Below are 21,381 nucleotides of genomic sequence, written 5' to 3'. Positions count from 1 at the left end.
TGCACTATTTTAGCGGGAGAACTGGTTATATCCTCCTCGTCGGTGGTCTTTTGTAGGCTAGCGATGATGATGTATTATCAGCAAACAAGACTAACCCATTATCGTCCTTAGCAAATTAAGCAAGGTCAGTAATGTAAATGAGGAATGGATAAGGTCCTGATATAGACCCTTGAGGGACACCTATTTTTACAAATGTCCTGCTATTCCATTCTTGTGAACATTTCGAACTCTATCGTTAAGATCCACGTTCCACGAAGTGTAATTTTCTGTGAACATCTCATGTAGTTTACAATCAAAAGCCTCAGACAAATCACAGAAGTCGCCAATTGCGTCTGTTTTCTTAGCGATATAAGTAGCCAGTTTGCATACATCTGCTGGTCCCATTATTCCACATCATTAACCCCTACGTGGCCACTACAGGACACTGGTCTACTACTGGTCTTCTCAAGATGAGAAGGGTTTAGGCCGTAGTAGTACACTGGCCAGGTGTGGATTGGTAGACTTCACACGCCGTTAAAAGCATTATGGAGTACACTCAGGCATGCAGGTTAACGCAAGTTATATTTAAATTGCTAAAATTAAAAAACTCTGAAAGGTCAGTGGTACGGGATCCAAATTGGCTTCCACGAAAGGAAAGCCGAAGCCTTTCTTACAAGGCTATTACAGTTTAAAAAAGGGCCCTCCTAATCGAGGGAAGCCAGTCGTTGCCATGGTCGAAATTGGCTAAATTGTCGGTCTCAAACAGAGGACACTCGCAAGAGTTTATTTTCCATAATAAACTGACTTCTCAGTCCACTCGCACTAACACGTCCGTTTCAAAAAAATAATAATGATTTGTAATAACATCTTTATAATATATTTCTTCCTTTGGATCAAAATAACACACTTGTGTTCACAAAAAGTCTTCGGAGAAGTCCTGGCTGGGCGCACTGCCCGGTTCCCAGTCATCAGACTCGTCCGTGGCGTAGGGGTCCGGCTCGTCGGACTCGTCCCCGCTCCAGTGCCCCGGCACCTGAACAGTCTTCCGGGCCCTTTTCCCTGTTACTATCACGCTTTGTGTTAGAGACTCCGCGCTATCTCTTCTTTGTCGCCTTTTCTTTTGACCTGCGAGGCAATATTCTTCGATAGCAAATCATTAATCACTTAATTTACCTATGTCCCACATTGGGCACGCGGGACCTCCCGCTTAAAAGACTACGTCGCTCACAACTGCGCCACTGCTACCTATAATTGTGATTTTTTTTTCTTTTTTTAGGTATTCCGGGATAAAAAGTATCCAGACCATATTTTTGTCACTGAGCATATAAATAACTATCAAAGCATTATAGTATCACGTAAATCAGTTGCTGTGTTTCTGGCAGGGGGAGGGAATAATCTATAATTTATGAATGTTCTATCTCTATAAGGTTCTGATGGGAGGCTTCGGCCGTGGTTATTTACCACCCTACCGACAAAAAGGTGTCGCTAATCTGTTAAGAAACCGATTAGAGTTGTGGGTTAATATAACAGCCATACCCCTAACAGGACAGCCCGTTAATATCTTAGACGTCATCATCACTAACCATCTGGTAAGATGGCAGTCAAGCGCTAAACTTGTTGTGATATAAAAAAACGTTGGGTATAAAAAATAACTCAAAACGCTAGTAAGTCATATCTATGGCACTGAAATATATAAACGGCTGAATTAGCGGAATTTATCCACATCATGAGATTATTTAAGCCCGCAAATCGACATTGAAGAAGTATGGTGGGTCTAGATTTAAATTGTTCTCTCATATGAGAGACGTGTTCCCAGCTGTGGGCCGTGGGACATCAATAGGTAAAGGATATGTAAAGCAGAGCACGCTATGTTGGCCAGACTAAACTGAGATTAGAGCAATTGGGTGTGATTTACCCCATAAGAAAAGAGAGAGAGAAATATATAAATAACAAACTCGCTTCACTCCGACCATCATAGTAAGCCGCAACTTCAATTAAAACTATTCATAAAAAATATTTTTTTGAGTTTTATTGTTTCTTTAAAGTATTATTAAAATATAACCACATGATATTTTTAAAACCTTACACCACGATGAACCTTGAAACCTTGTTATCAATTTAACTTTTTTAACAATTCGAAGTAAATTTAAAAAAATAGCTAGCGAAGTCCAAGCGTTAACTAAGGGTACAGAACTAATACAGAACAATATATTGACAAAATTTTGATTATTGTGTGTGGGTTGTTTAGTATTGAACAATGCAATCAGAGGGCCCAGTGTGAGATTTTCTACCTACGTTTACTTTAATTCGTAGTTAATGATATAGGACGAACGCCATCTATTGACAAGCCTGTTTACTAGTATTCTAGATCCGAACTAGATCTACTTTGACACTATGTAAAGCTTAGTTATCTTTAACGTAGGTAGATAATCACGCACTTGACACTCGGAAGAATTACTTTAAGAATTGAAACTCTACGTGAGCCATATTATTGTGCGGGATGTCGATACTTTATATGAAGTATGATGTGTTTTGATCTTAAAAAATTTTGTTTGCGAGTAACTATAGTTAGCAAATTTGTATAGGCACCTTAATTTCGGATTTGTGTCGAAAATAAGACGCGCTCTCAGATTGGCCGAATTGAGAGCCAATCAGAGAGCGCAATCCCTTTTGGAGAACAGACATAGTTCTCACTTAGTGCAGTGTACAAATAAGTGTATGAATAATCAAACAACAAAAATAACCAGTAATCAGATAGCTGATGAGGTTTTGTAGAAATTTATAATTTCTTTATACGGCTATGCCATTAAATCCAACTAGGTTGGGTATCGAATGGTATCAGACTAAATCAAATCATATCTTTACAATAACTGTAAAGATATGATTTTAGGCTTATTATTATTATAATCCCAAAATATACTCATTTACGTACTAAACACTATCCTTTACATTAAATCTAGACTAACCAAACTCGAAACATCATTTTTTGGGATGGCTGTTGGTAAGAACGTAAAGTCAGCTGTTGGTACCATAATGTGCTTGAGAAAGAGATTTCCATACTAAAATTATGGTTGCCGAGGTGTGTCTCTCTGTTTGTTGCCTGCTTTTTGTTGTGTTCGGCTAATCTACTGCACCGATTTTGATCAAATTTGGCATATATACATCCTGGAACCATCTCCAGGATGTATATATGCCAAATTTTATATTTATTTCCATACATAGGACTCAAAAAACATACGCGTACCTACCGTTACCACAGCATTCATAAAAATATCACTTGTTACCCATATACAGATGACAATCTGTATATGGGTATATACAGATTTACAAAATCCCATCTTTATATATTTTGAATAGACATAACTTCCAACCCTGGAATGGTTCCCGCAGAACTTTTACAAAACGGAAACAAGTCGCGGCAAAAGCTATTCAATAATATTTCAAGTAACACAAATCTTGAATAATTAGTAGTGAGAAGGTAATACCAATATTTAATAATTTAACTTTGGTATTCCCCGCCAAATATCCCGGTAGTTTCAGACGTTTATATCTTTCATGAAGCCAAAGGGTCGTATTAGAACTCGTAATCGAAGTCGACGCTTTCGCCGTCAGAGTCTTCGACTTGAAAGTGGTCGTCATAGAAGTTGACGGTCTGTGCGTTAATGAAGTACACGTTCCCGTGCCTTCGCACAACTTGCATATCTGAAGAGCGAGAGAAACCCTTGTTACACAATAAACTACATTATACAATCAGATCAAAACGGTATGTATTTACATTAAATTTGTATAAATTGTGTTTGTATTAAATTTGTAAAAATAATATTTTGTATAAATTGTTTTTTTTTTTAGACCTGTTTGGTGTGGAGTATAAGGATTGAAGAAATTATAAATAACACCATACAGATTCCCCAGCTTTACGCGGAGTATAGCAAATTAAGCTTTCGTTTTCATAATTGCTAGGAAAGATTATAAAATAAATAAATATTGTCACTAGATGGCGCACATTCGAATCCATACAAATATTATTCTACTTTCACGTGTTCGAAATTCGAATAGATAGACGAATGTAGAAAATTCCACATAAGGCACTCAGCACGGTTAGCACAGACAGGGAACAAAAATTTTATTCCCCCGATTATATCCACCGACTGGCAAAACACGGCAACAGAGTAAAGGTCTTCTTAAGACTTCTGAACAACCCACTACCATCCCACTACATACCATGCGTCTCCCTCCCACAATGAGAAGGGTTTTTTTTATTCGGTGGTAAGTGCATCATCACTTACCACCAGGTGAGGTTTCCACGCGACACTGCACCGGAACATTAAACCGCTTAGCGGCAAGTCTTTTTCGGTAGGTTACAGGCTTCATAAGCCTTTGTGGTTCCTTCACGATGTTTTCCTTCACCGTTAAAGCAAGTTGTATTGCAATTGTTTATAACGCTTATAACTTACAAAGTTACAGGTTAACTTAAAAGCTGGGATTCGAACACGGCCCACCGAAAGTGAAGCCGAAGTATTAAATACTAGGCTATCACCGCTATATATTAACGTTACACATATGATTTGGATGTTAATTCCACCATCAGCGAATCGCGAAGCTGAATTTTTTAATGACAAGGTTGCTTGGAAGCATCCAGCTCCGCTTTCAGCTCTCACAAGATAGAAAAATGAATGTTAAAATGCAAAATGTAAATTGTTGATGTTGGAAAAGAGCAACTGCTGAGTTTCTTGCCGGCTTATTCTCGGTAGAATCTGCCTTCCGAACCGGTGGTAGAATCACTACAAACAGACAGACTTGACGTTTCAAAAGTGCTTATATAAGCCTACTTGAAATAAATGAATTTTGAATTTTGAAGTGGCAATGGGCAGGGATCATAGCTTGGAGAAAGCATAGACGTTGAGGTCCTAAGGTGCTGGAATTGCAGCCCTGCACCGGTCAAAGCAACGTCGTTCGGCCACTAACGAGGTTGACAGACGACATCAGGCGAGTCGCTGGGAGCCGCTGGAGGCAAGCGGCCCAGGACCGTGGATTGTGGAACTTCCTACAAAAGACCTATGTCCAGCAGTGGACGTCGATTGGTTGAATTGATGATCAAGATGATTAATTCCACCATTGTTGAATGAAGAAATGAAAACGAAATAATAATTCGGAGGCTTTAGAGGTACATTATTAACTGCCTCTAAGACTTATCTGTTTAACCAAAACGTTTTGAGTGAACCATTGCGATAGTTTTTATTGAAATAAAACAGATACAGGCCCAACTTCACATGCATAAGTAACGTAGGTACTATGCGTGTGGCGGTGTTTTGTCTTCAGTAGGGTTGTCAGATTTAATATTTTACGAGGTGATTTCTTATGAAACATACTTGTGCACCATTCAACAGTATGTAGCTGTCTTCACATCACCGAACTAGATGGCGCCACAAAAATCCTGCATCGCGCTAGCAAAGTGTTCATTAAAATTGATTATATATACAACTTCCAAAGATGAATCGGTCGAGCGTATCACCATAGTACAAGTATTTTGTAATTCCGTAACACGTTGTGTATACCTAACTGTGGAGGAGATAAACATTTTGTGCTTTCCCGAGGAGAGAAATGTTCCCTGGCCATGCTAGTCAGACCAGGTCAGTAGTTCCGTACCTGGCCTGGGCGGCGGCAGTTTCCCCGGCGGGTGCTCGTGGTCCCGCCAGTGGCGCGGGTCGGTCTTGGCGCACTGGGCGCCGTAGGGGCACTGGCCGCGCTCGCCCGGGCCCCAGTCCGCGTCGCGCGGGTGGCTGAACTGCGCCAGGTGCTGTGGATTCCTCCTGCGTGACAAACCGACATTCACTTTGACTCAAAGCCGAAGACTAAGTCAAAAATATCTTTATTCAAGTAACAAATAAATAAATATACTATTTATTTATATTCTTATTCTAACACTATCTGTTTGGGCCATTCACTTACCTTTATCATCTGTGGTCTGGATCGTGAATGTCTATGGATTCTGTGGTTTCTTGGTGCGTCTTTGGTCGTAAAGAACTTATGTCATTTTTGTGTTGAGTCATAATTTTTAAGAATATTCCAAAAAGTTCGTTATAGAAAACTAAGTCATGGAATACAATGAACTATTATAATATTCGTACTACGAAGTTTTATTCAAACCAGTCCCATATCAAAGGTCACCGGCGTCTGCGCAATGGGAGGAGAATTCTACACTATCATTACAGAATACTTAAACCTAATGCGATAGATAGTGCAGCTTTTTTAAAAAATAATTTTAACATCCTTATCCTATGCTATTTAATTATCTATACCCGTAACAAATAAACCACATTACGATCCGTGAATTCACTCAGAGCGCAATAATACAAATCACATTGCTCTGATATGACATTTAGGAGGGCGGAGGGCGCGCCTCTTAATAAATTTGTCCGCCCAATCGGTACTTCTGCGAGTGGCGTCTGGACTCTCGAAGCGCGGTGTACTAAATTAAATCTCTTTTTTTTTACTTATTATTTAAGTATGTTGCTTAAATAAGCTAGTTTACCTGTAACAGTCACCACCGTACATGCACCGTTCTCGTGGAGGGTTATTGTTCGAGGCACCATTCGCGCCAACGTTGTTCATTGGCTGTGCCTGGAATTTAAAAAATATAATATTAAAAATTTGGCCACGGAAGCAGCAGAACCATTTTGTCTGTCTGTCTGTTTGTTCCAGCTAATCTAAGAAGCGGCTGGGCCTATTTTTAACCCTAAATGGAAAGACGGGGGTTTTTTACATTTGTAATTTATACAAATGTAAAAAACATTGCATCTCATCTCAAGGAATGAGGGGTCGGGAAGGATTGGTGGTGCATGGACAGGTTGAAGGGAAAAGGGCAAGAGGGCAGTCACCTACTTGTTGGGCGGATACGGTGAAATCGTTGACTAACGTGGTGGATTGCTTTCGACACGCTACCAACCGCCAAAAGTGGAGAAGACTCGCGCGGGAAGCCGTGTAATCCAATGACGCCTAACGCCATGGAATTCATCTCAGCAGTCACGACCACTCTGTCAAGAGTGCACGACTAAGAAGAAGAATTTATATATATTTACGCAACTTTCACGGGTAGGTAGAGGATTGAACAGGCTACTTTTTGTTTCGGAAATCTACCCTTTAGTGATGAAATTGGGGTTGAAGAACTATAAGTCTCAGATTTTGTGATATGCGTGCTACTTCACGGCGGTAGTACTTTTTTCGGACGAGCTCTGTTACAATTTGGATTGATAGAACTCACATTCTCTTCAGAACATATTGAGAACTCTAGGGCATGCAGGTATTACTCACGATGTTTACCTTTACCGTTAAGACAAGTGATATTTAATTGCTCAAATTAAAAACGCACTTAACTCCGAAAAGTTAAAAGTGCGTGCCGGGGATGGAACTAGGACCTACTCTGAAAGGAAAACCGAAGCATTATCCACTAGGCTATCATCGCTCATATATGATCTAAATAAAATAAGTGTTAATTTATTTTAATCCTTTTTAACAGTATGACAGTGTAAAGGAATGTTTGACATTTCATTTGTTTTTTTTTTTTTTTTTTAAATTAATGATACATTACCGCTTGGCCTTGATTTAAGCTGGGTCCAGGCTTGACATCATCAGAGTTTGCGGCTTCATCTTCAACTAACTTAATTTTTTTCACATCACTGTTGTCTGGACTATGACTCCTTTTAACTGAATTGGTGTCAATACTAAGTTGCTCCTCTTCCTTACTTGGCTTGCTTTCACTTTTTACACTGACTGGCTCTTTCTGACCTGTTCCATCTTCCATTGAATTTGCTGGTTCAGAATTTTTGGTTAATACTTCTGTAGGAACACTATTTTGGGTTGCTGGAACCAGTACAAAGAATTTTTATGATCGACAGAATAAATCTTATTAATTGCTAAAGCTTATTATCATTATATTAACGCATTATAAACCCTATACAGGGCACTGGTCTCCTCCCAACATGTGAAGTGTTTAGGCCCATAGTCCACCTTGCTGGCCCAGTGCGGATTGCTAGACTCCAAACACCTTTGAGAACAATATGGAAGCAGGAGGAGACAAAACTCTCAGGCATGCAGGTTTCCTCAAAATGTTTTTCTTCACTGTTAAAGTATGTGATATTTCAATTGCTTTAAACAGCCATAATTTAGTGTTATATGTGCTATCACCACTTTATGGCTTAAGCTTATAATAGTAAGTAGTTTCATGTTTCTGATTAGACAGAAACACCAAATAATATATTATTGTAATTATGTCAAATATTTACCGACTGCAGACTGTGTTTTATTACAGTCAAACTCGTTTGAGCTGGTTTTATCTTTGCACTCATTGTTTTCCAGACAGTACTCTTCAGTGTTTTTCTCACTCTCAATATTTGTTGGTGCTTCCATACCAGAACAGAAAAGCACTTCATACCAGAATGTATCTGGCAATAAACCAAATCTGTCCCCATTAAATAAAGGTATTGTTTTATCTTGTAATAATATTTGAGGGTTTAAACCTTTTCTTAGATAGAAACATGGATTTTGATGCAACTGTAATCATTAATAAAGGATGGTTACAAATTGTACATATAAAATGATAAATAATAAAAAATACATAAAATGAGTTTATTTGCCAATAAAAAAATAATAATACACCACACAAATTGCACAGATATTAGGATAGATTTTTCAATTGGGTAATGTGAATGTTAGAAATACATTTAGCATATTGAACTTTAACTTTTTTTAGTTTTTTCCTCTAATTTATTTCTCAGTTAGGTAATCAAAGAGTAGCAACAAAAGGCAAAAGATCCTACCGCTTTTAAAGATAATGAATCATCAGTGACTTGCAACTCTCCATGTTGACGTGATATCTTTTTATCATCGCACTGTAAAATAATACCAATCAGATCATCATCAGCACACTGTCAAAAAACTTGAAATCTATTATTTAAAAGTTATAATTGACGGACCAAGCAGATGGCCCACCTGTTTGTAAGTGGAAACCGATCAACTATAAACAGAGCAACAGTTTGCAGTGCATGCATGGAACCACCAACCTGAGGTGTAGTTGTTAAGCCTCATGAGTAATTACACCTGCAACCACACCCTACAGACCCCTAGTACACAGCATTGCAATAATGCTGCATAGCAACAGAAAAAAGCATGGCAGTTTTACTTCCCCAGACAGGTTCCAACACGAAAAGCTTCTAAATTTAAAATGCATATAAAAATTTTCGGATCCAACAGGATTTAAACCTGCGACTCTATAAAATTGATAATACCTCCAAGTGTAGGTAAAAACACTAATAAAAATTATAAAAAAGCAATGTGTCATCTCTTATTCCAAACATGTCTCATCGTAATATGGACCTTTGACCTACTAGATGACGCTACAGTCGCTATAAGACTGATGTGAAAGGCATATTGCATGAACCAGAGAGTCGCAGGTTCAAATCCTGTCGGTTCCGAAAATTTTTATATGCATTTTATAATTTATAAAAATTGATAATTCCTCCAAATGTAGGTAAAACCACTTATAAAAATTATAAGAAATATAAAAGCTTCTACTTCTATAAAAGACTGGCCTGACTGGCTCACAAGCAAACTACAGCCTGAAAGGCTAAGTGTAGAAATTTAAAGTTTAGACAGAATATTCTCTGAGCACCTCAGAAGTGTAGCAAGAAAGAAGTTGTAGTTTAGTATTATTGTTTTTATTTGCTCTGGTCTTTGTCTATATATAGTTTGGTTCCTTTCCACTTTCATTGTGGCTTCTTTCTGGCATCCAAATAAAATAACACTTGAAATTCTGCTCAGCAATGAAACACACAATCTCAATAAACATTATAGGCCTGGATGGCACTTCATGGACTCAGGAAATGTCATCATCATCATCATCATCACTTCAACAAGTTGATGTCCCCTGCTGGACTTAGGTATTTTGTAGAGAGTTGTAAATGCACAGTTATGGGGAGCTTGTTTCCAGCAGCTCTCAGCAACTTGTTTGATGTTTTCTGTCCACCTCTTCAGGAAATGGGACACTTTAAATTGGCATGCTATATGATTATAGTATCTTAGGGCTGTGCCTTAAACCTTATTCATTGGCCCAATAACATTTCAACTTGCTGAAAGTTTGGGGAATGTCAGTGACCTTGGTTTTCCTGCGGATCTATTTATTTCAAATCTTATCTTGTTTTCGTGCGTTCGTTCGATGCGCAGATTCAGTATTCGGTTTCGCCTTTCAGCCGGACGGCACAGTTGACTACCTGCGCGAAATACTCTCAGCTAACTTCCGCGATGACTATTATACTCACATCAAGTAATTTACCTCTTCCGATTACATGATTACCCAGAGGCAACAGAATTTTGCAAGGATCTTCAGCGTCTGTCCGAATCAACTTAATAGGCATTTTTATGTTAGTTCAACTTCCACAGCGCCAGGTAGGTATTTTAATTATTATCAACATTACAGACCTACCCACTCAACACAATAAAAACAACGCACTTTGCGATTGCCGCAGATAAGCGTTCGCTTTACAGATACGGATTACGGACCTTGAGTCACAAACCCATAGCTCTAGATAAATTATGTCAACGCCCAACGGTATGTCACGGATTAATATAAATTTCACTTACTCTTTGCTACACATACTAAATGCTAAAATAAAACACCATTTAGCTTTAAATACATACATTGATAGTACATTAAATCAATGCTATGAAGCATACTATCAAAAACAAATATTTGATATAGGTCTGCGTTTTGTTTAGGTTATTTGTCTGTGGTATTTTTTTGTAAATAAAGCAATATTTATTTTGAGTTATTTAATTAAATTAGAAAATAGCAAATAATTATTTAAACAAAATGATTAAGTCAGCTGGTTTAAGTTCTAATCGCCCACTGTCCGGGCAACTGTATAAATACACGAATGTAGTAAAAGGCTGGCAGCAGCGGTGGTTTGCAGTGGATCCAGAGACTGGTGTTTTGTCTTATTATTTGTTTGATGGACCAGGCGATACCGTGCAGCCGGGACAACCAGCGAGAGGAGAGGTAAAAGCTGAAAAAGTTTCGTGTATATGATTTTTTTATCTTACAATAATTATTAAATTACAATGATTATACAACTGCTTTCAATCTGGTATTTAGCGTGTTGTGTGTGTGTGTTCAATTCCGAGGTAGGGCAAAATTATTAGTTTTTTCTATCAAGAAACTCGGTTTAGTAGTAGAGCTTTTAGGTACAGAGTTTATTGAGGGAATTACTAACTCCGTCGATAACTGTATAAGTACAGGCACACACTGCACACTGGGTGCACTTTGTATGACATTTTCCTTTAATGGCGTGCGTATTGTTTCTCTGTTCAGGGGCAATGGTTTTGCACCAACCATCAGGTGGTCCATTTGCTTGGCCCATCAATAATTACTATCATCATCACCATCATCATATAAACCCATTACCGGCCCACTACAGGGCACAGGTTTCCTCCCACAACGAGAAGGGGTTAAGGCAATAGTCCACCATGCAGAATGCATGGCAGTGCGGATTGGTAGACAAACCTTACAGAACATACTGGAGATCTCTCAGGTATGCAGGTTTCCTCACAATGTTTTCCTTCACTGTGGAAGCAAGTGATATTCTAATTTCTTAAAACCCACATAACTTAAAAGTATAAAAGTTACAGGTGCATGCTAGGATTCAAACTTCCCCCCCTGAAAGTGAAGTCACAGTCCCACCCACTGGGCTAACAGCACTTCATAACTGCCCATATAATTACTATATAAAAAGTTAATTGGCTTTAATTTCATAATAAATAAGAAATTGATGATGTCCATCCCATGATCTAACATATGATAATAACTGTTTAAACCAACTAGTCAGCAGACAGACAGACCAACATTAAAAGGCTTGCCTGTGACTTCGTCTGCGTTTGATTTTGTTTTTTGATGTGGCATTCAATTTAGTTGTAGTTCTAAAAAAAATTAATTATTCAGTATTGCTAAGCCTTAAATGAGGGGTTTGCTGCTGTCCGCTGAGGAGTTTTGTCCTCTGTCTCCAACAACATTCATCAAATCTACACAAAATTTGGGCAAAATTAAATACATATTATAACCTCTATAGTTCAAAAATAATTATTTAAACCGGTTATAATTTGTCGGAATTATGGTGTAAAATCGTCAAACACTGTCATCCCCTCTCCCAAAGGAACCGAGCTTAATGTCGTGATAAAAAGTATCCTGTACTACTTCTAACACTTCCAAGAATATGTGTACAAAGTTTCATGAGGATTGGTTAAGCAGTCTTTGCGTGAAAACGTAACAAAGAAACTTACATTAATATTTATAATATTAGTAGGGATTCTAAAAAACATCTTCTGACCACTAAACATTGTTTGATTGGCAGTTTTACCTCTCAAAAGCGATCTTCACTAGTGAGAGTGCAATAAATAAATAAATAAATAAATATACTACGACAATACACACATCGCAATCTAGCCCCAAAGTAAGCGTAGCTTGTGTTATGGGTACTAAGAAAACTGATGAATATTTTTATAAATAATATACATAAAATACTTATAATATACAAATAAACACCCAGACACTGAAAAACTTTCATGTTCATCACACAAACACTTTCCAGTCGTGGGAATCGAACCCACGGCCTTTGACTCAGAAAGCAGGGTCGCTGCAAACTGCGCCAATGGGCCGTCAAATTTTATCTTAATTTAGAAATGGATCATCATCATGATCAGTGTAGTTAGGGTTCCACTTCTAGGGATGTCGATTGAATGTTTTAATAATAGATACAATTTGTATAACATGTTCCAGGCACACCTAGCTGCGGCTGTGATATGTCCCAGCGATGAAGACTCCCGCACATTCACAATTAACTGTGCCTCCGGAGACATGCTGAAGCTCAGGGCCACAGATGCCCGAGCACGCCAGGAGTGGGTCAACGGTCTGAGAGCTATTGCTGAAATTCACACTAAGGTTTATATGAACTGAGCATTACATTTTCTTAAGTTACTTCAAATTGGTTATTTATTGAACAATACCAATGTAGTATGACAGGTGAAAAGCTGTTTGTCTAGTTTCTGGTAGTGTTCTTGGAGGATGCCAACCAATTAGGGCTATAAGGCTTATATAACTAATAAACACATTATTGGTTTTTTAGGAATAATTGATGGGCATAACAATTATTCATGGTCAGTTACAGTATATATAAAGAAGGAAGATAGCATAAGATGGAAAAATCCTTTCCCTTTATGAGTTACACAAAAATTTTAGGGTAGGTAGTGTTTTTGTGCTTGTATGAAGTGCACACCACTGTCCCTGGTTCATTAAAACAACCGAAGTGTTCAAATACCTTTTCCAACCGTGAAGGAAGAAATAGACTGGTCACTTGAGGCCTACTCACAGGCTTGAGTGCCATAAAAACAGCCTGGCCGTTAAACTTCTGGATGCCAGTGACTGCATGTTCCTATTGAAAAGCTAACATAGCAAAATACATTTATTCCTCATTTTTGTTTTTCAAGTGATGTTACTTATATATCAATGGATGTGATGGCCCAATCCTACATATAAATACCTCACATCTGATTAAGGTCCAGAGACTGATCTCAGATAGACAAAAGAGAAAAAAAAACGATGGACCAATCTGAAGGCCAACCTAATAGTTAATTGAAAACTATGACTATACAGAGCAACACTTAACAGGGCATGCAAGAAACACATCCTACCAAGTGCTGTGCTTATCAACGTGATGCGTAGGTTTTAAGCCTCATTTGCCTGTAATAACACCGGCAACCTTTTAAACCAACACAGCAATGCGGCTTGGCTGAATGACTTCAGATAAGCTCTGTTACAAAAAGCTCTTCTCCTCCTATTGACGTCATTAGCCTAAGAGCATAATATAACCGACACCTTATTTAATAAACAAGGTGCAATAAAAGTGTAGTCAAAGTCAAAAATATCTTTATTAAAGTAATCCCATAGGTGTGCATTGTTAGTAGTTTACATTAATTATGGGTAATTTCATGTATGTTTATATTTAATTTGTATTTATATGTAATATATTTATATATATATATACAGTCAAAACTGTTTATGGCGACATCGTTTAGAACAACTTACCGGTTAAATTGACCAAAATCAAAAGTCCTGGTCGAATGCTATATGACCGCCTTATCGGAAAACATTGGTTTTTACGACATTGTTTACTACGACATACCGCATTAATCGACCACATTTGGTTAATGTTTTCGGAAAATTATATCTATAGAACAACCGGTTCAGCTGGATTGTAAACAATTTGAATAGGTAACAGTATCCACATCTGGTACAGTATAATGGTCAATGGCTATTATCGTAAAAGTAAACAAAGTTTAGGGTCTTTTATAATTCTTAGAAACAAAGCACATGCATGCCGTAGCCTCAAGGCCCGCTTCGTCATCTCTTAAGTCAATTTGTTACTTATCTTTACACAAGACGCACTAAAACATATTGTTGAGTTAACTGTGAAAATGTTAACATGTCGCAAAAAAGAAAACAAATCAATATCAAAGAAAAATCGCGTATTGCATACCTACATGTATTATCTTTCCTATTAATTTCCTGTCACTGCTTGTTACAACTATCGGTTTTTACGACTAAATGTGAGTAGTCCCTTCAATGTCGTTATGACAGATTTTGACTGTAAATATATATATTTTTTTTTTATTTATATATTTGTAAAATTCTGTGTTTTTTCTTTTTACACCATTGGTTGCCTGGAAGAACTTGCTATGTAGCGATAAGGCCACCAAATTTTACTCTCTTGATATGTATTTATATCCCTGTAACTACTTTTTTCTTTGGTGTACAATAAAAGTGTATTCATTCATAGGTGGCCCTTTGGTGCACAATAGATCGGGTGTTTTGCTTTTTTATAGATTACATGTAATTTATACTAGAAAAGGACTTTTCTATAAGCTTACGTTAAATACAAACATTGAACTTTTTAAGATACATCTCCAAAATGTCAATGCGTAGTTTATTGTAGTATTGTATGCAATTCCCTTCAAACGAATTATGAATTTTATGTAACCTAGTATATTGCACTTTTAAGTTTATTCTTACTTCTATTGTTCAAATTATTGTAGTCACATTTTATCTTAATTTAGAAATGTCTTGTGTCTCTTGACATACATTAAATTTTCAAATTTTACTGACTATTATTGGCAACGGCCAAGAGTTCAAACAACTTTCTTATTATTTATTGACTTTTATTTTCCTTATTAGCTATACACTTCTATTTTAATTTATCACTCGACACTAATTAACACAAGTTGCTACTTCGTTGAACTTTCGCGTTCGAATGCCTAAATTTCCGTAGAATGGTCCCGAGGCGCCATCTTTGTCCCCTCCTAAATTGTTGTTGATCACGTGATATTTAGCAAAAATGCGCGAACCGGAAACGAACTCGCAATCCATGTTAAATCTTATACAATTTACTTAATATTAATATAATTATTCATTTAGTCTATTTTAAATAAACAGTATTTATAATAATTACATTCATAATTAACATCCGGAAATAACAATTCTCTAGTCATACTAGGATCTTGATTATGTTATTTTATACATTTAAACATTTACAGTAAAAGTTTGACAGTAAATAATCTTTAATTAATAAATAACCCTAACACTATACACTGTTATTATATTAAAATGTTTAAATTTATCTCTCAATGACTCTCTCGGACCCATTTTGTAGATCGAACGAACACCCTCTTCTGCAGCACGAAAGTATTGCTAATATCAGCAGCATTACCCCATAATAAACTGTTTATATATTCATTCATTCACACATACATCCGCAGGCTATGGGAGCCAACCCGCCCCTACAGCCGCGCGAACAGCTGGCAGTGCACGACGCCATGGCATCCGCGAGGCAACAGCTACAAGCCACAGAGCTCAGGTATTTGACGGCCGATTGGCGCAGTGGCCAGCGACCCTGCTTTCTGAGTCAAGGCTGTGAGCTCGATTCCCACAACTGGAAAATGTGTTTGATGTACTTTAATGTTTTTCAGTGTCTGGGTATTTATCTGTATATTATAAGTCATCATCATCATCATCATCACCAACAGCCTTCAAGAGTCCACTGCTGAACATAGGCCTTTCAACGAACGCGCCACCATACACGGTCCTCCGCCTTTCTCATCCAGCCGCTTCCAGACACCTTTTTAAGGTCATCTGTCCAGCGGGCTGGAGGTCGTCCCACACTGCGCTTACCGATTCGCGGTCTCCACTCTAGGACACGTCTGCCCCAACGGCCATCGGTCCTACGACAGACAGATGACCCGCCCACTGCCACTTCAACTTGCGTATCCTTTCAGCTATGTCGGTGACCTAAGACCTATATTATGAGTATTTATGAAAATTATTCAAACAAATATTCATCAGTCATCTTAGTACCTACCCATAAAACAAGCTACGCTTACTTTGGGGCTAGATGGCGATGTGTATATTGTCGTAGTATATTTATTATTATTTATTGTAGTGAAAACTTCTTTTTGCGCGGTACGCATATTTTTTATTTTTAGATAAAATCTCTTACCGTTACGAGACGCAGCTATTTGTATTTTTTTTAAAGGGTGTTTTTTTTCTATCAATTCAGCTCCCATTCATACGACCACTGCTCCAGGAAGGTCGACATCATAGAATTAAGAACATACAGAACCCTCATTCAGCCATTATTGCATGCAGTGCATTGTGTCCAAAAACAGTGAAAACGTCCCGCGCACGTCACACTTCACACCCTTGAATGGATTGGAATGTTGTTAGCTCACAATTTTTTTCCCATTTTCCCATTTTATGGTGAAACGCTTAGAACATTAGAGGTAAAATAATTACTTCTTACAACCGCTAAATGGTATGAAAAAGTGCAGTGGTTTTTGATGCTTCAATATTAGTCGTGTACACGGTTTCTGTATGTTATTAATTCTGTGATCGATATTATATGCTAGTTGCTCTACTCATTGATTCATCAGCATCATTGTTAACTCTCCTCCTATCATATTAAAAAGAGCTTAAAGACGTTCCATGCTGGCCGAGTGCCGTCTGCAAGACCTCACGCGCTAGATGCGAACATTATGGAGACCTCTCAGGAATGCAGGTTTCCACATTATGTTTTCCTTCACCGTTAAAGCAAGTGATATTTAATGGCTTAAATTTGAAACGCACATAACTCCGAAATGTAAGCGGTGCGTGCCGGGGCTCAAACTCGGCCCTCCCGAAAGGTAAAGCCGAAGCCTTACCCACTTGGCTATGACCGCTATTTACTAATCAGTCGGGCCAAGAATTGCTAGGTATTGTGTTCAAAGAATTTTCAGTACCAGACCGGAGGTTAGGAAGTTCGCGGTTTCAACCCCCGTGCCTCGGAGAGCACGTTTAGCCGTCGGTCCCGTTTAATATCCCTAACTTGTGACTGCAGTTGTTAAAGCGCACCAACCCGCATTGGAGCATAACCGTTTCTTTTTGATTACGGTTAAAGTTAAGTAAAAGTTTTTTTTTTTAGTGATGCTGCTCTCGCGAGATGCATTGAGTCATCGGATTCGCCATTCCCGCACACCGATCCAGATTTATTGCTTTTAAAAGTAAGTTTCGAATGCATTCTAAATATGTACTAGATATTCTGCTAACAGCGTTGTCATCACATCCCAATACCGTCCCACTACTGTCCCACTACAGAGCACGGGTTTCCTCCCACGAAAGAATTAACGCCGTAGTCCACCACGATGGCCTAGTGTGGATTGGTGGACTCCAAACACCTTTGAGAACATTATGTATAACTCTCAGGCATGCAGGTTTCCTCACGATGTTTTCCTTCACCGTTGTAACAAGTGATATTTGAAAAACGCACATAACTTAGAAAAGTAAAAGGTGCGCTGGGATTCGGGCTCGGCCCCCCGAAAGTGAAGGCTAAATGCGCTATCGCCGCTTCATTTTCTGTAACAGATAAATTCTAAATTCATAACAGAAATGAAAATAAAGAATCTATTATTACCATATTATCTGGCTAAACTAAAAGTTTCACTAATGTTAGTGATGGTGATAACTGCATTCGCTAACTTAAAACTAAAGCTTCCATTCCCCGGTCTAAGACGGGCCCACAACAAACTTAGCCAGTTTTTTTTGTTATCACCATCTCACAGTCGAGTTAATGTTAAGCTATGAAGTTAGAGCAATTCATACCCAAGCTTTTTTATCATACATGTACTCCTTCATATTATAACAGAATTTTTCTTTAAGCTTACGTTATATATAAACTTTGAACTTATTGAGAAACATCTCAGGGATTTCAACTAGTAATTTGTTAAATTTTTTTTTTTTTATTTATTTCTTTCAAACAAACAAACACATAAAAAGTAATCCAAAGAATACAGATAAAGTCTGTGATTTCCACACTAGGATTCCCTGTGTCGTGGAAATCACTTTACAATTACCCTTAAATGAATTACTAATTTTATGCAGCCTAGTAAACTGCACTAAAAGTTTATTTTTACTTCTAATATTAATATTATTTTGTTATTATATCTGTTACAGTATGAATCTGTGTCAGATATAATTATGTTATCTATAACATTGTGTTTTTGCATACGGACAAACGTAACCAAGTGATGTTGTTTGGCAGGCGACGTCGGCGGCTAGTATGCAGTGTCTACTTCAATGCCTCGGTCTGCTAATGCGCCAACAGCAATGCGCCGCACTGGGGGGAAAGCCAGCTCGGGACCATTAGTCATCCGTGGCTTCAGGGCACTAGCCATTTTGAGCCTTTTTCCAAGCTACTACTTCAAGTATCAAGGACCATGGAACAATGACCTCTATTATTACCATAGACAAGCTGCTGGGACAATGTTTTTGTGTTTAATTAGGTCTTCAATCATAGATCTGTCAGGTTGACTGTATTTATAGGCTTCTTGAATCTGGGTTCGAGCCATTTTGAGCCTTTAGCCAAGCCACTTATACAAAGACCTCTAATAAATATTACCTTAGACAAGCTGCTGTCACAATGTTTTTGCCTTCAATCTTTGACGAGTCTCGTTGTTTTTTTAGGCTTAATGGCTCATTGTTCGAGCCATTTTGAGCCTTTAGCCAAGCCACTTCTTTAACGACCATGGAACCTCTATTATTACCATAGACAAGCTGCTGTGATAATGTGTTTGTGTTTAATTAGGTCTTCAATCATAGATCTGTCAGGTTGACTGTGTTTATAGGCTTCTTGACTCTGGGTTCGAGCCATTTTGAGCCTTTAGTCAAGCCACTTTTACAACTACCCATATTATCACCACAGGAAAGCTGTTGTCACAATATTATTGTCATCAATTAGGTCTTCAATCATTGAACAGTCTCCAGTTGATTGTTTTTGAGCCTTCAAAGCCACTTCTACAAAGAACATGGACTAATGAGCTCTATTATCACCATAGACAGGCTGCTGTCAATTTGTTTTTCTCTTTTTTTATATTCATGTTCAACTAGGAATGAAGATTTTAACCCAGGACGGGTTCGAATACCGGGTCACGCATAAATTTGTTAGGTATTGTTAATCCGTTTATTAAAAAAAGTCCCGTGTTTGGAAAATTGTGGTTTTAATCTCCGTGCTTCAGAGAGCACGTTAAGCCACCGGTCCAGGTGACTAACTAGTGACAATAAGTAATTAAAGTCCACAAACCCGCATCAGAGCAGCGTAACGGGTCTACGCTCTAAAACTGTCCAAAGGAGGCCTGTTCACTGCAGGGGACGTTTATAGGAAGCAGATGATGTCTATTTTTCGTTAAAGAACTTTCAATTCAAGCCCTGAGTTAAGAAATTGACGGTGTCAACACTCGTGCCTCGTAGAGCACCTTAAGCCATCGCGTCGGTCCCGGTTAATATCACTTGTGATACTAAGAAAAGCAGTCAATAATACCACCAAGGCATGAGGGTACAATAATTCACATTGACGACCTCTTGTGCACATTGTCTTACAAGATCCCAGGTTCTATTGCGGACGAAGGAAATTCACAAATTTATAATTTGAGAATTATCTCTGGTGGTAAGCCACGACCTTCGTGTAGAAACCGATAAGGGGGTTAGTACAACTGCCATACTTCTAAAACAGCTTAGTGCGATACATATTTAGAGTTACTGCTTCATGACTTCAAGAGCTAATTTGAATTGGAATAAAATTCTTTAAAAAATTGTGTAAAACCAGAATTGGCACGTAATCCAGCTGGTAAGACAGAAAGCATGACCCCGGAATCAGCTGGGTTTCTTACCAAGGTTAGATTATATAGCAAGAAAATTGCATAAAACTGCAAAAATTGCTATATATAAATTTTAGCGTAGCCAGTGCTTACGTGCATGTATGAAGTGCATGCCCGGAATAGATAAAAAGAAATGTCATATAGAGGTACTCAGAGCATGTCTCGCTCCATCGCCCACCCTACAGGGGCCTTAGACATATGTTTCTAAATAAACCTACAAAAACTAAGCCACAACGTTTCTGAGCCTACGCAATCTTAGTATTAATTAATTCTCTGATGTAAATATCTGAAGTCAAATTTAATTATTATCGAAAATTATGAGTATTTAAGGATTAATTGTTTATGTAGTAAACTTTTTTGCAATGTAACATATATAAATATTTGGGTAGGCAGTGCTTTTGAGCATGTATGAAGTCCACGCCACTGCCCAGAATAGATAAAAAGATATGTCATATAGAGGTACTCAGAGCATATCTCGCTCCATCGCTCACCCTACAGGGGTCTTAGACATATGTTTCTAAATAAACCTACAAAAACTAAGCCACAATGTTTCTGAGCCTACGCAATCTTAGTAATAATTAATTCTCTGATGTAAATATCTGAAGTAAAATGTAATTATTATCGAAAATTATGAGTATATAAGGATTAATTGTTTATGTAGTAAACTTTTTTGCAATGTAACATATATAAATATTTGGGTAAGCAGTGCTTTTGTGCATGTATGAAGTGCACGCCACTGCCCAGAATAGATAAAAAGATATGTCATATAGATACTCAGAGCATATCTCGCTCCATCGCCCACCCTACAGGGGCCTTAGACATATGTTTCTAAATAAACCTACAAAAACTAAGCCACAACGTTTCTGAGCCTACGCAATCTTAGTATTAATTAATTCTCTGATGTAAATATCTGAAGTCAAATGTAACTATTATCGAAAATTATGAGTATTTAAGAATGAATTGTTTATGTCGTAAACTTTTTTGCAATGTATCTTTAGCATAATGCGATAGGTAAGACAACCTAAAATTATTTTTATTGTTAAAATATAGATATGATTATAAATTATAATAAACGTTTATTTATTTAAATTGCTGTTTAAATATACTGAGATATAATAATAA

General features: G+C 37.7%; 2 protein-coding genes across 3 annotated transcripts; one reads left to right on the top strand and one right to left on the bottom strand.

The window, feature by feature from the left end:
• Positions 1 to 830: 830 nt before the first annotated feature.
• Positions 831 to 10,627, bottom strand: LOC120630257 (aprataxin and PNK-like factor). 2 transcript variants are annotated; one of them, XM_039899412.1, is made up of 7 exons: positions 10,293 to 10,627; positions 8,796 to 8,867; positions 8,262 to 8,529; positions 7,568 to 7,839; positions 6,512 to 6,600; positions 5,626 to 5,789; positions 831 to 1,104 (listed from the first exon to the last, which is right to left on the bottom strand). In XM_039899412.1, the coding sequence occupies exons 1-7, from the start codon at positions 10,386 to 10,388 to the stop codon at positions 893 to 895; spliced, it is 1,173 nt and encodes a 390-aa protein (XP_039755346.1). In that variant the 5' UTR covers positions 10,389 to 10,627; the 3' UTR covers positions 831 to 892. The 2 variants fall into 2 exon arrangements, with proteins under 2 accessions (XP_039755346.1, XP_039755347.1); XM_039899413.1 differs by lacking the exon at positions 831 to 1,104 and adding an exon at positions 1,987 to 3,681 and having other exon boundaries at positions 10,293 to 10,623.
• A 157-nt stretch (positions 10,628 to 10,784) lies between these two features.
• LOC120630475 (oxysterol-binding protein-related protein 11) lies at positions 10,785 to 21,333 on the top strand. Its single transcript, XM_039899717.1, has 5 exons — positions 10,785 to 11,029; positions 12,803 to 12,964; positions 15,835 to 15,932; positions 17,532 to 17,610; positions 18,648 to 21,333. Exons 1-5 carry the CDS (start codon positions 10,844 to 10,846, stop codon positions 18,750 to 18,752), a joined length of 630 nt encoding a protein of 209 aa, XP_039755651.1. The 5' UTR covers positions 10,785 to 10,843; the 3' UTR covers positions 18,753 to 21,333.
• The last annotated feature ends 48 nt before the right edge of the window (positions 21,334 to 21,381 follow it).

This window comes from Pararge aegeria, chromosome 16, assembly GCF_905163445.1.
Source record: "Pararge aegeria chromosome 16, ilParAegt1.1, whole genome shotgun sequence".
Classification (NCBI taxonomy): Eukaryota; Metazoa; Arthropoda; class Insecta; order Lepidoptera; family Nymphalidae; genus Pararge; species Pararge aegeria.
The sequence above is the reverse complement of the archived record's forward strand: the minus strand, read 5'-3'. Positions and strand labels throughout refer to the sequence as shown.